Here is a 19,674-nt window from a genome sequence, read left to right on the forward strand (position 1 = left end):
CTAGAAAGTGAAAAGGTTTTTCAGGAACATCCCCTGTTGCTCTCTGCTTGTATTTCTGATAAAAGAAGCACATTTACTTGTCCTCTTAAACTTGAAAAAACGAACTATCTTTAGCTCACAACTTGATTCTTTTTTACTTTAATTTGAGCTGAGGATATAATTTTTCTCACTTCATCTGCAGAGAACTCCCTGAAATTTCACTGTAATTGGATTTAATGAATTGTGTAAAAATCTCAACTTGTTTTCATTTTATATGGAATTTCCTTTCTATGGAAGAATTGGACAAGAAGTATCAAGATTTAGAAAAACACAAGAAAGGTAACAGGTGAAATCACAGTCTTGAGGAATAAAATGGTGTATCTGTCAGACCCAAACATGAAGTGAGGGTTTCAGCTTTTACCTAGAGACCTTCCCGTGTTGTAAAGCGGCTGCCCGGGGCAATTATTTCATTGCTTTCCATAATTATTCTTATACTTTTTAGCCAGTCAGTGCCTGTACAGTTCTTTGTGATATTCTGTCCCCTTCCTATCTTTTCTAATTGTGGAAAAATATTTACATATAGCAAAACGTTTACCGTCTTAGCCATTTCTTAAAGGCACAGTTCAGTAGTGTCAGGTACAGTCGCAGTGCTGAATCCATCCATCCACAGGACTCCTTTCATCTTGCAAAACTGAAGCTCTGTCCCCAGTAAACAAGAAATCCCGTTCTCACCCCCCGGCCCTGGCACCCACCCTTCTGCCTTCCGTCTCTGTGTTTGGTGGAATCGTATGGTATTTGTTGTTTGTGGCTGGCTTCTTTCACTTAGCACAGGGTCCACAAGACATCCATATTGTAGCATATGCCGGAATCCCCCGATTTTTAAGGCTGAATAACATTCCATTGGATGGGTGTAACACACTGCTCGTCCATCCTCCATCCGTGGACACTTGAGTGACCCACCTTTCTGCTGTTGTAAATACGCTGCTACCAACGTGGGTGTACAAATGTCTCTTCCAGACCTTGAGTCCTGGAAGGGAGAACTCCTGGATCCTATGGTGATTCTAGTTTCAGTGTACCTGACTGTTCTCCACAGAGGCTGTGCCGTCTTCCTGACCGTAGGAGCCTCTCAGCCCACCATGGCGGCCCACGTCTGGAACCATCAGCGTGGTGAGGGCGTGCGGGCAGAGGAACCCGCGGCGGGGGGTTCTCTTGCCCCCACCTTTCCGTACGTCAGTTGCAATTGTCCATCAAAGTATGGAAAGACACACACTCTTCATCTGAGTGATTCCACTTCTGGGGCGTTTCCTAGGATGTAGTCCCGCGAGTGCCCAGAGACTCACGGGATGTTAGGGCAGGAAGGAAGGGAAGAAGGGAGCCCACGTTCTCGCCACCGATGGACGGTTCGGGGAAGCGGGGTCCGTCTCCCGGGAGGAGAGGCAGGTCTGCGCGGCTGGCTCGGGACGCGTCTCAGCCCGAAACGAGGAGTTAAGTAAAAGCAGCAGAGGTCCAGAGGGATCCTGTTTGCCTCTTTAGACGAGACGGAGGGAGGTGAGCAGAGACAATTTCTGGAAACACGCAGCAGCAGCCGTTAGCGGTGAGTGCGGAGGGCCGGGTGGGGAGGCGGGCGTTTCCTCTCACCGCAGACACGGCCATCGTTTGAACCTTTCATGAGTGACACATACTAGTTTCAGGATTGAAAGCCTGGTTTTTTAAAATTTGGTTTTGAGAGAAACACGGGATATTCAGAGACTTCTGCGTGTGCAGGGAGCCATTCTCGGCCTCGGAGCTGCCCAGACGGGCAGATGGCAAGAGTGTGGGCTCACGGGGGCGTGGGGCCGGGCCTGCCGTCCTCTCGGCACACACTGAGGACCCTTTCGTCAGAAGGAGGGGGATGCCGTGTGTGTGACCCAGAAACACGCGCTCCCTCACGGGTTCCCTGATGCCTTCCAGGCTCTGGCTCTGGGGAAGCAGTGGAGCAGAACTATGGCCCTGGTTCTCTCGGGGCCTCTCGGATGGTGGGAGTGGGCCCACAAACGCCCCACGGCTGCAGTGGAGAAAGAGTGTGGGGGGGAGCTGACCTCAGGCGACGGGGGCCGAGGGGCCTGCTGGGACGTGACCCGGGGGGAGGGGGCTCGTGAGGAGCCTGAGTGGCAGCACGGGGCAGAGGGGCCGGGAGCCTGTCCCATCCGCACTTGCTTGCTGTGTGACCTTGAGCAGATGGCTGCCCCTCTCTGTGCCTGGTTTCCCGAGCTGTGAGCCGAGGGTAATAGCAGAACTCCTTCTTGGGGTGGTTAGGAAGATGTAGAGCTGGAACAGTGCCCGACATGTAGGAAACACTCTAGTGTGTTTGACAAATAAATGCATAGAAAAGCAGAGGTAATCGGAGCGCACAGACCTGTGGGGTAGGGAGGGTGTCTGACCCTCTCGGCCACACTGCTTCCCTCCAAGCAGACCCTTTTCTTTCTCTGCCACTTGGACAGATAGAGAAAGTCATCAGAGGCACGGCTACTGCGATGTGTTTTAACAGATCTTGTTAAACTGCCTCCCGAGATCACGGCAAAAAGGAGGAGTGAATGAGGAAGGGCTTCTTTGACCGTCTCCGGAGAGCCCCACATCTCTAGACAGAGAAGCACGGAAGCACCTGGCCTGGTCCTGAGTTCATGCTGGAAGCTGAACAAGAGAGAACCAGCGACCGAGAAGAGGGATTTCGCTGGCCTGTCGCCCTCAGGGGAGTCTTCACGAAACGTGCCACCGGCAACGTTGCCAACGGTCGAAACTTTCCTTTCAATACCGAAAGGAAAATCCTTGTGTTTGAACATCCTTCTGTTTGTTATGAAAATCCATCCGATCTCTGCCTTTCCGGAACAAAACCCGGACACGTGTTCTATGATGAATGTATATGGGAGCACGTGTGCAGCGTGCCTGCCACCCCGGTCGCGGGCCACTCCACTCCTGACCGCTGTCCCCCCGGGCAGTGCTCAGGTGTGGTCTCACCTGCCTGACCTCCCCGGGGGCGGACACTGGCACCAGGAAGGAGAAATGAAGACATGCTCATCCACCGAAACACACAGCAGGACAAACCGTTCAGCCTCATCTCTTGCAGCGGTTGAAGAAGTTTGCCTTGGGAGTCACTCTTCGTTCAGATGTCACTGCCTTTGGTGGAGAGGGTTGTCACGGGACCAGGTGACGGTGACCAGGTCGGGGGCAGGGGAGCTGCATTTGTGTCCCCTTTGTTCTGGAAGAAGGAAAGCGTTTTCTAAATCTATTTTTTGTCTTAGAATGTAACGTCACAAAAATCATAGTTCTCTAACCCCAAATATTGTCGTATCATTTAGTGTGCATACCTGATGAGCGAGAAGGATGGGTTTATCTCATTCGGTGGATAGATGATCACCAGTTGAAAGATACTAGCCCAGGGGAGCCCACAGAAGCATGGAAAACGGCCAGCGATTGTCCCCCAGCTCATCTCTAAAGCGACGTCTCATAAAGCTTTCCGGGCGCTATGGGCCGTCCTGCAGGAGTATTTCATGTCCTAGGCTGTCCAGACTCACAGAAAGAGGAAGTTATAGTTGGAATTATTACTCACTCAACGACTCAGGTCAGCTACTGCATTTAGTTGCCTGAACATCTTCAGCCTTAAGGTGGAAAGTGTGTGGAGTAGGTTAATCTCGGTCTGCACAGGCAGCTGGGTGAGAGGTGGGACTTCTTCCCCCTTCTGCTTGCCTTGAGCCTATGGGTGACCCCCTCCCCGCCAAAAGTCCCCTGGCCGTTTGGGGAGTTCATCCATATGAGACGGCCTCCCCACACCCCGGGTCCTCCCGTAGCTCTGTGGTGTGAGCACGTTACCTTCACATCGGCCCAGATCTCTGTCTCAACGCTTGAACTGCTGCCGGGCCCTGTCCGTCCAAATTTCCACTCTTTATCAGGGCACCAGTCGTGTTGGGTCAGGGCCACCCTGCCCCCGTGCGACCTCATCCTTAACTAATCACAGCTGCCCCGACCTCATTTCCAGGCAGGGTCCCCTGCTGAGGTTCTGGGGTTGGGAGCTCACCGCGTGGACTTGGAGGAGCACGGTCCAGCACTTCCGGGGGGGTGTCCGTAGCGCTGCAGCGGGGGGTGACGGAGGCTCACCTGGCTGATGTCGCACACGCGGCAGGGCACGAGCCCGAGGTCCTCGCCCCAGACCACCTGCCCAGGGCGCCACGGCCGTGGAGTCTAGAGCGGGCGTCTCCACCCCGTTGTCCCCTGAAGATACAACAGCCTCAGCCAGCGTCCTAGTCTAAGTCTCCAGCCCGCCAATGACGGCGGGTGTCCGCTGTCCCGTGAGGTGCCCTGCGCACCTGTGGCATGTGCTGGTGACCACAGGTAGATGATGCCCGGGAAACCCAGTCGTGTGGGTGAAGAGGCCAGAAGTCTCAGGTAGAGATACCCCCGCCTTCTCCACACACACACACACACAGCCCCCCCTCCCTACCCCTCCATCCCCCCACCCCCCCACCCCCACCCCCGCAGACCTGAAAAGCCTGAGGAGCCAGCACAGGGAGCCCCCTCCCCGCAGGCAGGACGCAGGGGCTGAGGGGCAGGGTGGCGCTGGAGGGACAGACAGGTGGAGGAGACAGACAAGCCCCCACCCAGGCCAGGCCTGGTAGAGGCTGGGTGGTTGGCGGGTGGGAGGGAGGGAACAGGCTGTTTCCGTGCAGTGAGTGGAGAGATTTTATTGGAAGCCCAGCAGCTGGAAGACTGGATGCTGTGGGTTACACGCTTGTTTATTATGCCGCGTGGTCTGTTCAGTGATCGAGGCAAGTGCAAAACATACCAGCTGCTGTTGTCAGGAGGGGCCCACCCGGCAGGGCTGCCTGAGGACCCTTGGGTGGCACCGCCAAGCTTGTGCGGGGGAGGGAGAGGGGGCGGAGGGGGCTGTGGGCTCTGGGCCCAAGAAACATCGCAGGCAGAATCACAGAAGTGAAGAAGATTAGCTCGTGAGAGCACGTGTGACCTGCAGGTGGCCTGGGGCGGGCGCTGGGAAGGCAGAGCCGGCTGAGCGCGTGGGCCAGGCGGGGGCTGTGACGTCCCCGGCGGGGACCCTCCGAAGGACACAGCGAGGGGAGCACAGCAGCTTCGTTTCTCAGACGTTCTGGTGCTGGTGGTCGTGAGTCTGTAGCTTCTCTACAAAGTCCCGGCCGTCCTGGACGCCTGGGGGCACCCAGGGCAGAGGCTAGAAAGGAGTCAGACATGCCCGTGAGCATAAAACAGCGCAGCCAGTAAACTCCCGCTGGCGACCGGGGACCTCCTGCGTGCACCCAGTAAACTCCCACTGGCGACCAGGGGACTCCTGCGTGCACCCAGTAAACTCCCGCTGGTGACCAGGGGACTCCTGCGTGCACCCAGTAAACTCCCGCTGGCGACCGGGGACCTCCTGCGTGCACCCAGTAAACTCCCGCTGGCGACCGGGGGACTCCTGCGTGCACCCAGTAAACTCCCGCTGGCGACCGGGGGACTCCTGCGTGCAGGGCCGTCCACTCGCCCTCAGCTGCTGCCTGTCCTGTTTCCGTCTTCCTTTCCAGAGGGTGTGCTTTCCTGATCTGACTTCGAACACAGTCCACCTGGTCTCCACCCATCTCATCCCGGTCCCGCTGGCACTGCTGTGACCTCTTGTACTAGGCCGGCCTTTGATGCTTGGTCAAGGCCAAGCAAACGCCGCAGCCGCTCGCTCGGAGCTGATGGTTCCAGGCCAGCCCTGAGGGTGCTGCTGGGGCCTGAGCCTCGGCTGGCAGGGTCCCAGGAAACACAAGCTACGGCCAAGCAAAGATTTTAAACAATAAATGAAATTTCAAGTTGACTGACACTACTTTAAGACTATAAAAATAGTGTGTCGATGACCTGTAAGTGATTGAGACGGGAAAAGGCAGACATAGCGTTCAAATCCTGGGCGGTTAAAGAGTGGCCTTTTGGAGTGTGCCGGTCTGGTGGGACGCCACGTGTGCGAGGAGAATAGCCAGATGAGCTGATTCTGAATGTGCCCAGAAGAACGAGACAAGGACTCTGTGCGACGCTCAAACAACAACAGCAAATAAATATTTCAACAGCGTCACAAAAGGCCCAGGGATTAAACATTTCCCAAACCCTTCTGTGGACAGGAAGACTCAAGGAAAACATTTCTGGCCCGTCTCCAAACCTTGGGGGATGATCTGCTGAGAAGGTGGAAGCTCATTGATGATTAAGCCCAGGAGGAAACGAACCGGGTTGCCTTGTTTCAAACGTGAAGTGGAAGAGCTGGAGGCAACCAGGGCCACAAAAGAACATGTCCAGCCACAGGCGCAGCGCTGCGTTTTCTGGCTGCACGCTGTCGGAAGACCGTTCCAAGGGATGCAAAACTAAGCTGTAACCCACGTGGAGAAATCGGAGACGTAGGTCCAGGTAGAGACATCCAGGAAGACAGCAATGCAACATAACACGTTTCAGGCGAGGATAAATAGAACTAGAATCCAAAATAATAACCCCGTGGGCCCTAGGAAGGTGGACATAGGCTTTAGAGAACTGTGTGCAGAAATTTTCTTCCTGTTTTACGTGTTCCCCGCTTTGGAACACGTGTAATTTTTGAGTAATAACCAAAGTGTTAATTTACCGTCGAGTGTTTGTTGAGGCCAGGAGCCCGAGACAAAAATAAAAATAGCTATTTCTCTTTATATCATAATGTCACATGTCCTCAGGAGAAAGATCCTGGTTGCATCTGAGGGTGGGAGTGGAGTGCTGGGGCGGGGAGGGGAATCCCCTTCCCATCCCAGTCCTGCTCATAGACCCTGGTTTGGCCCTGGGGACGTTACCCAGCCTCCTTCAGGCTGGTGCCTTGTCTAGAAAGTAGGGGTAACGTTCAAGGCTCTGGGTGTTGGGGGCATTTAGTGGGAGAGCGCCTTTGACCCCCCCAAGACGCCTCCCTGGTCCCCGGGGGGGGACATTCCAGGTCTGACGCCTTCCTCGTTTCCTCATACAACCACTTGCATATCAAAGTGACCATCTCCAGATCACTGGAGTCCAGTACAGTGACAAGGCCAGGGGCTCCTTCCCACCGAGCTGGCCTGGCCAGGCTTCCCTGCGGAGGTGGGAGCTGGCTGGCCCCTCGTCCGCCTAGAGACGACCCCAAGGCCGTGGGCAGCTTCGCGCCTCCTTTCCTGCCCGCGTCACCGTCTCAACCAGGAAACAGGGCCAGAGATGATGACAGCAAGCGATGAGCCCACAGTGAGCTGTGTCTCTGGGGCCCCCGGCATCCTGGGGGAGGGTCCCCCGGCTTCTCAGACTGGACACTGGGGCTGGGCTGGGGTGGGAGGCGGCTCTGCAGTGACCACGGTGGCTCAGGGTGGCCTCGCGCCGTCCTCCACATCGTCCTGCTCCCAGCCTCCCAGCTGTCTGCCTCCCTCCTGGGGATGAGGCCTGAGATGGGGAGGAGGGGCTCCGCTGAGGGGGACGGACGTGGGGACGGAGAGGCTCTGAACAGGCGGGCAGGGCTGGGCCCCGGCGCTCGGGGTGCAGAATCGGGAAACCCGTGTGCCCCTCTCGCACGGCCTGGGGGACTGAGACCCAGGACCCGTTTCCCCAGACAGCGGGGGCCGGAGTCGCCCGGCCGGAGGCTGCCCGCCGCCCCTTCCTGCATCCGTGCGGTTCCCAGCCCCTCCCTGACTCCCTTCCCATCCTGGAGGGAACGCAGAGCTCGGAGGGCCTTCGGGTTTTGCTTTGCTGTTTGTTTTTTGTTTTGCTTTGTTGGTAATTAATAGACTTACTTTTAGGGCCGTTTTATGAGTACAGAAGAGAAGGTACAGCGAGTCCCCCATGCTCCGCCGGCCCCGCACGCACTGTCCCCTCCGTCCCCTCTCGCTGACTCGCGCCTGTCAGAACTCACGAGACGGGACCAGCGTGTCATCACCCCCTGAAGCCCGCAGTCCACGCCCGCCTTCACTCTGGGAGGGGGGCCTCCGCACGTGCGTGACGGCGCGTGTCCGCCGTTAGGTGTCCGAGAGTCCCGCCGCCCTGGGGTCCTCTGCGCGCCCCCGCCACCCCCCCCTTGGGGCTCAGGATTTTTTTATAAATTATTTATTGATTTATTGGCTGTGTTAGGTCTTCGTTGCTGTGCACACATGGGCTTTCTCTAGTTTTGGAGAGTGGTGTCTACTCTTCCTTGCAGTGCGGGGGTTTCTCTTGTGGCTCTGGGCGTGCAGGCTTCAGTAGTTGTGACACTTGGGCTCAACAGTTGTGGCTTGCGGGTTCTGGAGCGCAGGCTCAGTAGTTGTGGCGCACAGGCTTTGTTGCTCCGCGGCATGGGGGATCTTCCCAGACCAGGGCTCGGACCCGTGTCCCCTGCGTTGGCAGGTGGATTCGTAACCCCTGCGCCCCCAGGGGAGCCTGGGGCTCAGGATTTAACATGAGCAGCAAAGCAGGGGAGGGATGAGGGAGAAATTACCAGCAAGGCAGCACTGTTTGCACACAGTGTCCGGGTGACAAGAGACCTCTGTCTCGAGCAGGCCAGGCACTCACAGGTGGACACGGGCCACCTCCGGCCTTTCTCCAGGTCCCCGTCCTGTGGGAACGGCCTCTCCAGGTCCTGGCTCCCTTGCCTTTCCCTGCAAACCCCAGAGCAGCCTGACTAGGCTCCCTGCGCGGGAGCCTCCCCTCCCGCCCTCTCCTGCGTTTTCTCATCCTCGGGAAGGCCTGGCCGATGCTGGCTCTCACGGAGGTCGGGATGGGCCCCCACGTCCTTGCCCAGGTGCCCGGGCGTCCCCACACCTACCTCTGGAGGCTTCTCCCTGCCCCACCCCCCTCTACCGCCTCCCCGGCCGCAGCCCTGCAGGGCTGAGGGGTGGCCTCTGCGGACGGTGAGGGGGCGGCTGGCAGGAGAGGTGGCAGCCAGGGGCCCCTTCCACCTGTGGGGCTGTCAGGACCCCCAGCCCCCTCCCTCCTGCGTCAGAAACTGGAGAGAACCGCAGCCGTGGGTTTGCTCTGATGCGCGTCTCTGCTCTGTGGTCACCACAGGTGCTGGCCTGGACGGCGTGGAGGAGATCAAACGCCACCCTTTCTTTGTCACCATCGACTGGAACGTAAGTTGCAGACCAGGGTCCCGACTGCCCAGAAGCCACAGGGAGGTGGGGCGGGGCGCCGGCAGCTGCTGGGTGCAAACCAGGCGCGTCACCTGGAGGAGGGCGCTCCCTCGGGGGAGTCTGAACACGCACAGATCCGGGACCACCCACCCCTCCCCCTGCAGCTCTCGGCCCGGAATCCCTTCAACGCTTTCCCCGTTAGAGCCAGGCCGGCCTCTGCGGCCCTGCAGACATCCCGCCTCCCTGAGGACAGAGCAGAGGCCACCCTGGGCCCAGCAACAGGCTGCAGGAGCCCTCGGCCGCTCCCGGGCTGCACGGAGCGTTCGGCTTGGGGCCTCTGGGCTCCCAGATTCCGTGCCGCTTCCTGCCTCTACACAGGGTCCCGCCCTCAGTCAGCACTCCTGTAGCTGTCGTTACACAAAAATATTATCCAGACTGGAAAAGACGAAGGTTTTATGACGCTTGTTAAAGACACAGGGAAGCCTTCATTCAGCGGGCCGTCGCGATGGCGTGGGGACCACTGCGGGGGCGGGGGTCCTGCCGTCAGGAGGAGGGGAGCTCAGCTCCGAATACGGCGGGCCAGGTGGGGGATGTCAGGGGACAGAAGGTGACTGAGAGGAAACACCGGGGTGAGGGGCTCCGGCTAAAACCACCAGGTTTACCAGGATTCTTGCTGAGGCCGCCAGCGAGGTCAAGGCCGCCAGCGAGGTCAACGCCGTCAGGTGTCCAGACACGTCCGGCAGCCAGGCCTGGTGGGAGGCGCTCCGGGGCCCCAGCAGATGTGTCAGAGTCACAGGAGGCGGCCAGCCCCGCACTGTCAGGTGACGGACAGCAGCCCCTCCCCAGGGAGGCCCCCCGGGTCCAGTTCTCCAAGCCGCCTGGCTGGACACCGTGTGGAGCTGAACGCTGGCTCAGCAGCTCCCGCATCTCTCTTCTCCCCGACCTCTGGGTGCCAGGTCTGCGGGGCAGGGGCAGGGCGGGCAGCTGCTGGCGAGCCGGCCGACCCGGGGGGCCTGGAACGCGGGTCCCGGCAGCTGGGGCTGTTCCCTGTCCCGAGGCGGGCAGGCCTCCCCTGATAGCAGGCCCTTCGGTCTTGCTGCTAGGTGAACACAACTCTTACATTTGGGGTTTTCTTTCCCTAAACTAACAAAATAACCCCAGAGGGTTTTAACGTTATGCTGCGGAGGGTGGCATCCGTGTCTGCCTGCCCCCGCCCCGCAGAGTGTGGGGCGTCCACGAGGTCCAGGGAGGCGTGGCACCTCGGCTTCGGTGGGTGGGCGCCTCCCCCCACGCCCCACCCCAGGTCTCACCTCCGGGGACATTGGAACGCAAATGCCAAATAAAACCAGCTGTCGACCAAGCTTCCCAGCCTCACCCCTGCCGCACACTCCTCCCCCTGCCGCCTCGGCCCAGGGAGCGCTCAGACTGGGGGTTGGAGGGGGAGGCGGTTAGGTTCTGCTGATGGGACTTGCACACACTTAGACTTGGTTTCAGAGGTAAGAGAAGACAGAAGCCTGGTGCTCTGGTGACTGAGGCGCTGGGAAAATGAGGACAGCATCGCAGGGGCGGGGCTGCACTAGGCAGGGACCAGCACAGGATGGAAAGGAAGGAGGTCCTGGCGGCCACGCCGCCTCACAGGAGAGCCTGGCGCAGGGGTGCCGTGGGCAGGTTCTGGGGAGATGCTCGCCCCAGGACCGTGCTGAGGAAGGGGTGTGTCACAGCAGGGCCAAGTCCGCCTCGTGAGGTGCGTGGAACTTTCACAGCACGTGGCCTGGAACACTGCAGGCTGGGTTCCCGTGCATCCCAGAAAGCCCAGCTCTGCATGAGCTCCGAGCAGGAGCCAAGGTACCTGGGCAGTTAGAGCAGCCTGGGGCACGGCTGGCCCTGGCCCTGTGGTCGGGGCAAAGGCCCCGGATTCCTATGCCAAGAAGGTGGCGCTTCTGCATTGTGTCAACGCGGGTGGACTGGAATTCGGTTGGGAAGTTTTGTTTGTGGCTTTTAGCATTTTGTTTCATTTCACTTGGGTTGGGTTTGGTTTTTGAGAGAGGCCCCTGTAATGCACTCGGACAAGCTTACCTACGGTCGCATCTGTTTCCCCGGGGTTGACCGGGCAGGGCCAGAGGGGCGGAGGGCCTCCGTGCATGCCTTGCTCGGAGTGAAGCAGCCAGAGTCGGGGAGGAGCGCTGAGACCCCATCTTTGTGCAGATGGATGTATTCAGTGAGTACCTGGTGCTCGCCCACGTGAGGGTGAGCAGGTGTCCGGGGTAGACGGATGGAAAGACACAGTTGTCCTCAAGCTGCTTCAGGCCTGGGGTGGCTGCCGGGGGCGGTGTGCGGTGGGGGCGTCCCGTCAGGGAGAGGGTGATGCGGCAGAGACTGAGCAGGATGGACAAGCGGGGGGCAGGGGAGGAGGGGAGAGGTCCCCCGCAGAGACCTCCCGAGACCACAGCCTCACGGCAGCCGCTCAGGCCCTGCCCGGGACGCTGAGCAGTCGTGCTCTCCAGCCCCGGCACGAGCCGGTCAGCCACACAGGGGCCGCTGTGTCCGGGCCAGGCTCGGCCCCAGCCTTAGGAAGATGTGCACGGGTCCCAGCAGGTAGTGGGATAGATGTGTCCAGGTGTGCTCGTTCTGCCTTCGGCAGCTTAGATAACTGGAAGCCACAGTGGAGGGAGCCCTGTCTGCAAAAACCATTCATACAAGGAGCCCGTCCCGTTGCCAGGCAGGCACTCAGAGTCACGGGGACAAGGCTTCTCCTTGACCGTTCGACGACTCTACCCCAGAGCCGGCCCCAGGATCCAGCCTGGAACGTATAAGCATGTGATTTCACCTCCGCTTCCTTCTGTGACCCAAAACTGCCAGCAGAAGTTTTCGTTTGTTTGTTTTCAAGTAAACACCTGTCATCCAGCGCTTCTCCCCAGGGTTTTCGGGTTTCCTGCTGGGGCAGAGTGAGTCTGTGGACCCTGCACGTGGGGGTCGCTGCCCTGTTCGTCCTGCCCTGCCGTCCGCTTGCCCTCAGAGCCTAGCAATTAGCACCTGCCCGGGAGGCATTCTCCCTGAAAGCTCGCTCCCTGCAACGGGAGAAATGAAAAATTACAAGTTAATTATAGACTGAAAGCCTCTGCAGACGGTGATGGGAGAGTCGGGCACAGAAGCTGCGTTTACTTTTCCCCTGTGGCTGGAGCTGTGCTGAGAACACAAAATTAGCACAAACCCAAAATGAGCGTCGTCAGAGTTAATCACCTCAGGCCCCATGAGCCGGGCCGAGGAGCCCTCCGGAGCAGCCCAGCTCCCCTCGCCGTGGGACGATGCGTCCATGGCCAAGGCCCTCGCTGTAACTATGACGACTTGCTCTTGCAGTTATTTTCATTAATGCTGGGAGTTATGCATGTGTTGTTCTCTTGACGTTCCGAAACCCTTCCAAGCACATCGCCCGCTGTCGTGTGTGAGGTGGGGGGGGGGGTGTTCCCGGGGGAAATGGAGCCCCGGGCCGTGAGAGCAGTGCCCGCCGTCCCCGGGTGACCCGGCAGCGTGTGCAGAGCCCCCGAACCTGCCGGCCGTGTGGACCGGCGGGAGGAGAGCGGGGCTCCGGGCCGCAGTGGAGCTTGGGTTTGGGTCCCGGGAGCTGCCACGGCTGCCCGGCATCTCACCGTGCCTGGCTCCCTTCCACGGCCCCTGGAAGATTTCTATCCACCTATTATCAGGCTAGGTGCCCCAGGAGAACGCACCCTTTCAAGGAGCCAACAGATGTCTTTGTTCAAAGACTAATTGCCCTTTGTCTCAGGAGTTTTGTGAATCTGGATCCTGGGGTTGGAACGGCTCACGGTGGGGTCACCGGTGGAGGCAGAGCTCTGTACCTCGTGGACCAGACACCCCAGGTCCGCCCCCGGTGCACTGGAGCCATTGACATTCTCCCTGTTCCTCCTCCCGTCCTGTCATCATTCCGCATCTTGCTCCTGCATCATCTCTGCATTGCTATTTCAGGAATCGTCTCTAACGGTGGTGCCCTTTGCCTAATTGGAGCGTGTTAATCTTGAAATGCCTGGAGCCAAAAGTGCCAGCAGAAAACAGATGTTAGGTCTGTGACCCCAAACTAGAGTCAGTCTTCTCTTCCATTATCCAGTTGCTATTTTTATTTTACTCCCTCTGTCCTTCCCTGGTCACCTGAAGGTCTTTCAGGTATAAGTAGAATTCGGATGCACCTGCAAAGAGCTCCAGCCTGTACGTGTGTGATGTGAAGCCTGTTCCAGCATTTCTACGACTCGCGTCATCCTGAGATCCTGGGACAAATGCCATGATTTAGTGATGCCTGGTGAACTTGGTCATGAGACCCCACTCTCTCCCCATCAGTGCGGGATGGAGTGTTCCAGAGGCTCAGAGAGGGGAATCCCGGTCAGAACCACGCTGCATCTCGTCAAACTCAGCATCCTCCCCAAAATGCGTCTGCCCGTTCCTTCTCCATTTGACCCTGTGCACAGCAGTGGATGTTACAGAAATGGGAGGCAAGGTCACCTTTTCCCTAAATCCTCAAACCCACTCCTAGGTTTGGGCACAGGGTAAGAAAAAACATGTGTAAGAATAACATATACTGGCACTTTCCAGAATGTTTATCCAGTAACAGGAAGACATCGACAGGCCTTTCAGATTGCAGCAAACACAAGGGTGCATGCAAGGGGCAGGGTGACCACACATCCCAGGTGGCCTGCACGACTCCCTACTGCCCACTGGAATCCAGCACAAAACTGCAGCAAGCGCTGGAGAGAGGGGGCGGTGGCCTGGGGACTGTGGGCAGATTATGCTCACAGCTCCATCCCTGCAGGCAGTGGTGTCATCAGGCGGGAGAGGAGTCTTCGAGAGGGTCCCCTGCTGCCCTCCTGCAAGCCTTAGGGAGCTTTCTGCCACACTGTCCCTCAGGTCAGGCTTACAGGCGCAGTGTGGAAAGGGCAAGGAAACACAGATGTGCTTGCACACGCTGCCACGTGAAGCCAGAGGTGGCAAACGCCGCAGACCGGGTTCTGGGACTGGCTCGGTGCGCATCCGGAATTGGGATCCTGCACAGGGCAGAGGGGGGCACGCGTGAGCCGAGCACCGCTCTGGGGCAGGGACCCCTGGTACCACATCCTCTCTCGCTCCCCGAGCTGTCACCGGGTACTGCAGTTAGAAGGATGCAGCGCTCTTCCCCCAGACCACGTCAGCAGCAGAGCTCACGGCTAGGGGAGAGCCTGCCTTCCCGCACACTCTTCTCCTGATGGGGAGGACTTGCAAGTCAGGACTGCGTCTCCTCCCAGGGGTCGGCCTCCCGGCCAGGACCAGGGAGCTGCTGGCCGCAGAGGCAGGTGGAAGAATCAGCCTGGGGGGCGGGGCGAGGAGAGGCGCTGAAATGGATGTGCTTCAGCCTCCAGGTGCACAATGTCTCTCATTTGGATGAAGTGACAACCAGTTCTGTGTGTGTGTGTGTGTGTGTGTGTAGACTGAGATGCAAGTGACATATTAGGTTCAGGTGTACAACATAACGATTTGATCTTTGTATTGTAAAGTGATCACCACAGTCAGTCTAGTTAAACTCCATCCCCACACGTAATTATGAGTTTTTTCCTTGTGATGAGAACTTTTGGGATTTACTCTCTCAGCAAGTTTCAAGTAAGCCGTACAGTCTTATGAACTATAGTCACCATGCTGTACGTCACATCCCCGGGACTTATTTACTTTATAACTGGAAATTTGTGCCTTGCAACCCCCTTCACCCATTTCTGCCCACCCCAACCCTCCTCCCCACCCCCACCTCTGGCAGCCACATGTGTGCTTTTTGAATGGAAATCTCTTGGGTAAACAAATTCCCCCTCGGAATAGAAGTAGGAGTCCCCTCTCCCTCTCCCTTCTCTGGGAAGTAGCAGGAGACTAGTGCAGGCAGGGGGAGAGGATGTGATTTTTACTGGACAAATATTGATTTAATAACTCAGCTCAAATATCACCGAAGGAGAATCACTGGTGCGAGGGGAGGGTCGAGCCCCGCGGGCCGGGCTGGGCGGCCGCTGGTCTTGGTAGGGACGTGCCTTTTAATCCCTTTAACCAGGGCGCAGAGCTCACCCCTGCTCATTAGATTTCCCCTGACAAGTGCGTGCATCAGGGAGGTGCATCCCCTACGGCTGTGTCCGCCCGGAAGGCAGCATCTTTCTGTTTCTGGAGACAGTAACTCACTTCCTGAGGAAACCTGTGCACCCAGGGCAGGAAATGACCCAATAACATGCGGCTGAACTAACTGATGCTTTCTCCCCCGTCGGCTCCCAGGTGCCCACCGCCAGCTCCGCGTGTGCGCCTGCAGCCCCGGCTGCTCTGATCCTGCGTGGGAGCCCAGTGGCCACGTCAGCGCCGTTGGTCTGACGGCGCCTTCTGGAAGGGTGTGCTCCGGGCGGGGTCCCCACTGTGACAGGAAGAGTCTGGAGACCCAGGCCCTCCTCCTGCCTGCCCCTTCATCGCCCTTGACCCTGGAAGGGCCTTACCTAATCTTAGTCTCCGTTCCCTCGCCTATGAAATCGGGTGATAAAATCTGCTTTACGGCATGGTTGCGAGATTGAAAGCAGATTCTCCACAAGTCACTGCGTGTGCAGACTCACCCAACCGGGGGGTCCTGAGTCCAGACCTGGTGAAACAGAAGCTCCGAAAAGGGCCTGGGCCTGGTGTTTCCAGCCAGGTCCTGGGGGGCCCCTCCGATTTGGAAAACACATGCTGACGGGTGCAGCCAGACCCTCCTTTTGGTTTCTAAGCCCTGCTGCTGGGGTGCACGGCCCCCAGGATTGACATCACCTGTTGCCCGTTTCCAGGGCGATCTGGCTGAACCCAGTCCCCCCAGTTCCCAAATCCACCTGGGCGGAGCCCCCAGCCTGCCCCTGGCGTCACCCAGGCCCTGCCGCTCCCAGTGCCCAGCTCCCCCTCAGACGGGCGTCCCAGGCCCTAGGGCTGCCCCCCTTCCTTCCCCCCCACCCCCCGGCATCCGCCGCCGCACGGTCCAGCCCGGTTCCAAACGCCTTGTGTTGTCCCTTAAATGGCATCGTCGCAGGAGGAGGAGTCGTTGCCGGGCCTGAGAGGCTTGGAGCAACGTGCGTGAGGGTGTGGCCTCTGCACCCTGCCAAAGGCAGCACCAGATGCGGCCGGTTCCCCGACAGACTGTTAAAGGGCGCAAAGATGTGTAAATCAACTCAAAAGCACGATGTAGCCCCTCGACTCGAGCAGAGGGGTCTGGACACCCAAATCCACTGGCAGCCGGAGTAGGTGCCCCAGGGAGACTCTGCGGTGTGGGTGAGGGAGGACCCAGATGGGGTCCGTTTCCCTGCAGAGCAGAGTCCAAGGCGCCGGCTCCCAGGTCGCCAGGGCGGGGAGGACGTGCCAAGGAGGCAGGCTCTCCCTGCTGTTCCCTGGGGTGGGGGAAGGCCATGGCTGTCCTCTCAGATTTTACTTGAAGAAGAGTCTGTTGCCCTAAAATCAAGAATACTTAGGTGTCCCCAAATCCTTTGCCCTCGAACTCTGGCTTTTGTGCCTCTTTATAGAATATATGACTATATTCTATGTCGTGTACAATAGATACCATATTTCATGTGTGTTCCTAAACACGCCAGGACTCTGGAAGGGGCAGGTGACACAGACTGTCTCCCTCCGCGTTCTCCCTGCTGGCCCTCAGCACCCTGTCTTGCCGTCCCCGCAGAAGCTGTACAGGAAGGAGATCAAGCCGCCCTTCAAGCCGGCAGTGGGCAGGCCGGAGGACACCTTCCACTTCGACCCCGAGTTCACGGCGAGGACGCCCACAGGTGTGTGCGGGTGGGGAGCGGGGGCGGGCCTGGGCTTCTTTCCCACGGCGGGTCCTCCCACCCAGCCAGGCAGGAGCAGAGAGCCCCATGTTCAAGGGCACCTCCCCGGGAAACCGTCCTCAGTTCTGTTCGGCATTGCTGTTCCTCTGCTCGTTGTCAAGGCGTGTGTGATAACCCTGCTGCTGAGCCAGCCCCTGGGTAGCACCCAGCTCGGGAACCTCCCAGGTGTCGTGCGCATCCCCCCATGCTACCTCTCGGCCTGAGTGGACAACCTAGGGACCACCTGTCAGAGGGACACACCCAGGCAGGCTCGAGAGAAGAACCTGGAGACAATGACAATCTCTCATTTAATTAAAGAGAGGTTTTACGGGAGGAGGGAGGCTGTCAGTGTGAAGTCTGTACCTGCGTGAACTGTTGATCTTATGCGTGCAAAACACCAAACACCTGTTTGGAAAGCTGCATCAGCTGCTGTATCTCAGCACAGCAGATGGACTTGTGAACTTAGCTTCCACGATGTGTCTTAAGTTACCCCTCAGGTTTACCAAATTCGATCAGAACTGGTCAGCCCCCTTTAAAATTTGTCATTTTGGGATATGAATAAAGTGGTATTAACTTTTTTTAGATATGGTAATTGTCTTAGTCTGCCCAGGCGGCTGTAACAAAATACCACAGACTGGGCGGCTTTGACTGCGGAAATGTATCCTGGTTTCTGGTGAGAGCTCTCTTCTAGGCTTGCAGTCGGCTGCCTTCTCTCTGTATCTTCACACGGCCTTACTCTGTGCTCGAGAAGAAAGAGAGAGAAGTTACTGGTGTCTCATCCTCCTCTTATAAAGACATCAGTCCTGTTGATTCAGGGCCCCACCCTTAGGACCTCATTTAACCTTAACTACCCCTGTCAAGACTCCTTCTCCAAATACAGTCACACTGGGCTTCAACATGTGAATTTTGTAGTTCAGTCCGTCCCAGTGAAGGTATGGTGATTTTATCTTGAAAAAAAAAATTAACAAGCCCCTTCTGGACATACGGGTGGGAAAATTTCAGCCAGTTGGTAGCTATTGGGGCTGCGTGATTGGACATGGGGCTTTCCCGTGCTTTTCTCACTTATTGAATCTGAAATTTTCTGTGATTAAAAAAGAGAATGATGAAACAAATAGATGGTCAACTACAAAATATCAAGTGGATAAAGTTGCAACAGTGAATCCACTCGGCTGCCTCTGGGTTTAAGCTGTTGGTGAGAGCCGGTGTCCTGCACACGGGGGTTGGGCACATTAGGGATGTAAGCTCTGTGCAAACACAGAGGGTTGGGGGCGTCCATGGGGCCACGAATGGTCCCCAGGGCAGCTCCTGACCCATGCACAGGGGCTCCAGGGCCGGGAAAGAAGCGGATTCTGGGTGCTACCAATTAGGTAGTCAGGACACAGACGCTCACTCATTTCTTTCGGGTCCTCCTGCAGCCCCCAGATAAAACCCAGACTGTCCTCAGGGACAGAGCTTGAGTGATGCCTGCTGTCACAATGTGGGGTAATCGCTGCTGCGAGATTTACTACAGCTGCGGAGGAGGGGGAGGAGACCTGGGTCTCTCCTCTCTGGTAGAGACGGTCAGATGTTCCTCCAGTTCTCAGCATCCTCAGAAAGTTCTTGTGTGTTGGGGTCAGGCCCTCCTACTGACAAAACTGACCCAATTCACAGAATCAGATTATGTTTTAGCTTCAGAGGTTGGAAAGATGGGGCAGGATTGGGGATTCCATCCATCCCGGCTGTGCCCGCAGCTCACCTGAGCAGGTCACTTTCTTCCCCCTCCTGTGTTGACCTGAATGTAAAGGAACGCAGAAACGATCCGCCCCGACAAAGCACGCTGTCAGTGATGCACGCCCACACGACCTCCAGGTCCTTAGTGAAATGCGCTCTGTCTCACCGAGGGTTTCTGTCATTTGGAACGCTGTGTTTACAGTCCTGAAATAAAGACCGTATTTGTGCTGCCCGGCAAGAAAATGCTAATAGAGTCAACTCTAAATCACTCACCCGCTCACGCCTTTTGTATTATCCATGAAGAATTTAAACTCCGACCTAGTGGGCCTGTGTGATTAGCAGGCTATTTTTAGTGCCTCATAAACCTTTTGTGCACAGAGAATTCAATTTTACTTTCTTATCAGCCTAAGGGAGTCGTGATTAGACACAGTGCATTTTAACAGCTGTCCAGAAATGGCTTTTTTACACCTTACTCTGGATTTCTCCAATCAATTGTACTTAAAGTTGTACTTATTGTTGTACTTAAAGTTAACTTATTGCAGAACACAGTTTGCCTTTGAGGAGGTAGTAATTGAAGTGCCAAGACACAGAAAAATCATTCTCCCTATATTTATATTTTTATAAGAGGGTAGAATTTTCTAAGCACATGAGCTGCGTGCATGGCTGGCGATGTGATTCTGAAACGGCAGCTAATCCACACACTGTGTTAGACTGGGACTCACCACCAGAGTTTTTTGTAGTGGCCTTGGAGTCTTTCTTTTGTACCTTAAGCCGCGGCTAAAGCTGATGGATGTTCCCTGAGAACACACCAGCTGCCCGTCAGAGCCTGCTGCCCGGTGGGAGATGCCAGTCTAAGATTTAAAAATCCAACAAACGTATTGCAGAAGTCAGAAATCACTCCTAGGATCAATGAAGGTTGACTGTACTCAGCTTTAAGTTCCTTTCATCCAACTCACATCTTTGCTCTTCTTTGAGTACCAAGCTAAGCCTCAGCGTCCCCTCGCCAGTTATAAAGGGTGTTAAATGCTATAGATGCCGCCTACCACGTGGTCACCATCTAG

The 19,674-nt window shown here is 57.1% G+C and overlaps 1 protein-coding gene across 2 annotated transcripts in view; it reads left to right on the plus strand.

The window, feature by feature from the left end:
- The window catches only part of RPS6KA2 (ribosomal protein S6 kinase A2), a 212,553-nt gene that overhangs the window by 166,024 nt on the left and 26,855 nt on the right, over positions 1 to 19,674 (plus strand). For both annotated transcript variants that reach the window (XM_057739541.1, XM_057739540.1), the window contains exons 11-12: positions 9,001 to 9,065; positions 16,762 to 16,864. In XM_057739541.1, the coding sequence (XP_057595524.1) occupies positions 9,001 to 9,065; positions 16,762 to 16,864 (168 nt within the window). The remainder of the gene's footprint in view (positions 1 to 9,000; positions 9,066 to 16,761; positions 16,865 to 19,674) is intronic.

The sequence above is a fragment of the Hippopotamus amphibius genome, chromosome 6, assembly GCF_030028045.1.
Source record: "Hippopotamus amphibius kiboko isolate mHipAmp2 chromosome 6, mHipAmp2.hap2, whole genome shotgun sequence".
Lineage (NCBI taxonomy): Eukaryota > Metazoa > Chordata > Mammalia > Artiodactyla > Hippopotamidae > Hippopotamus > Hippopotamus amphibius.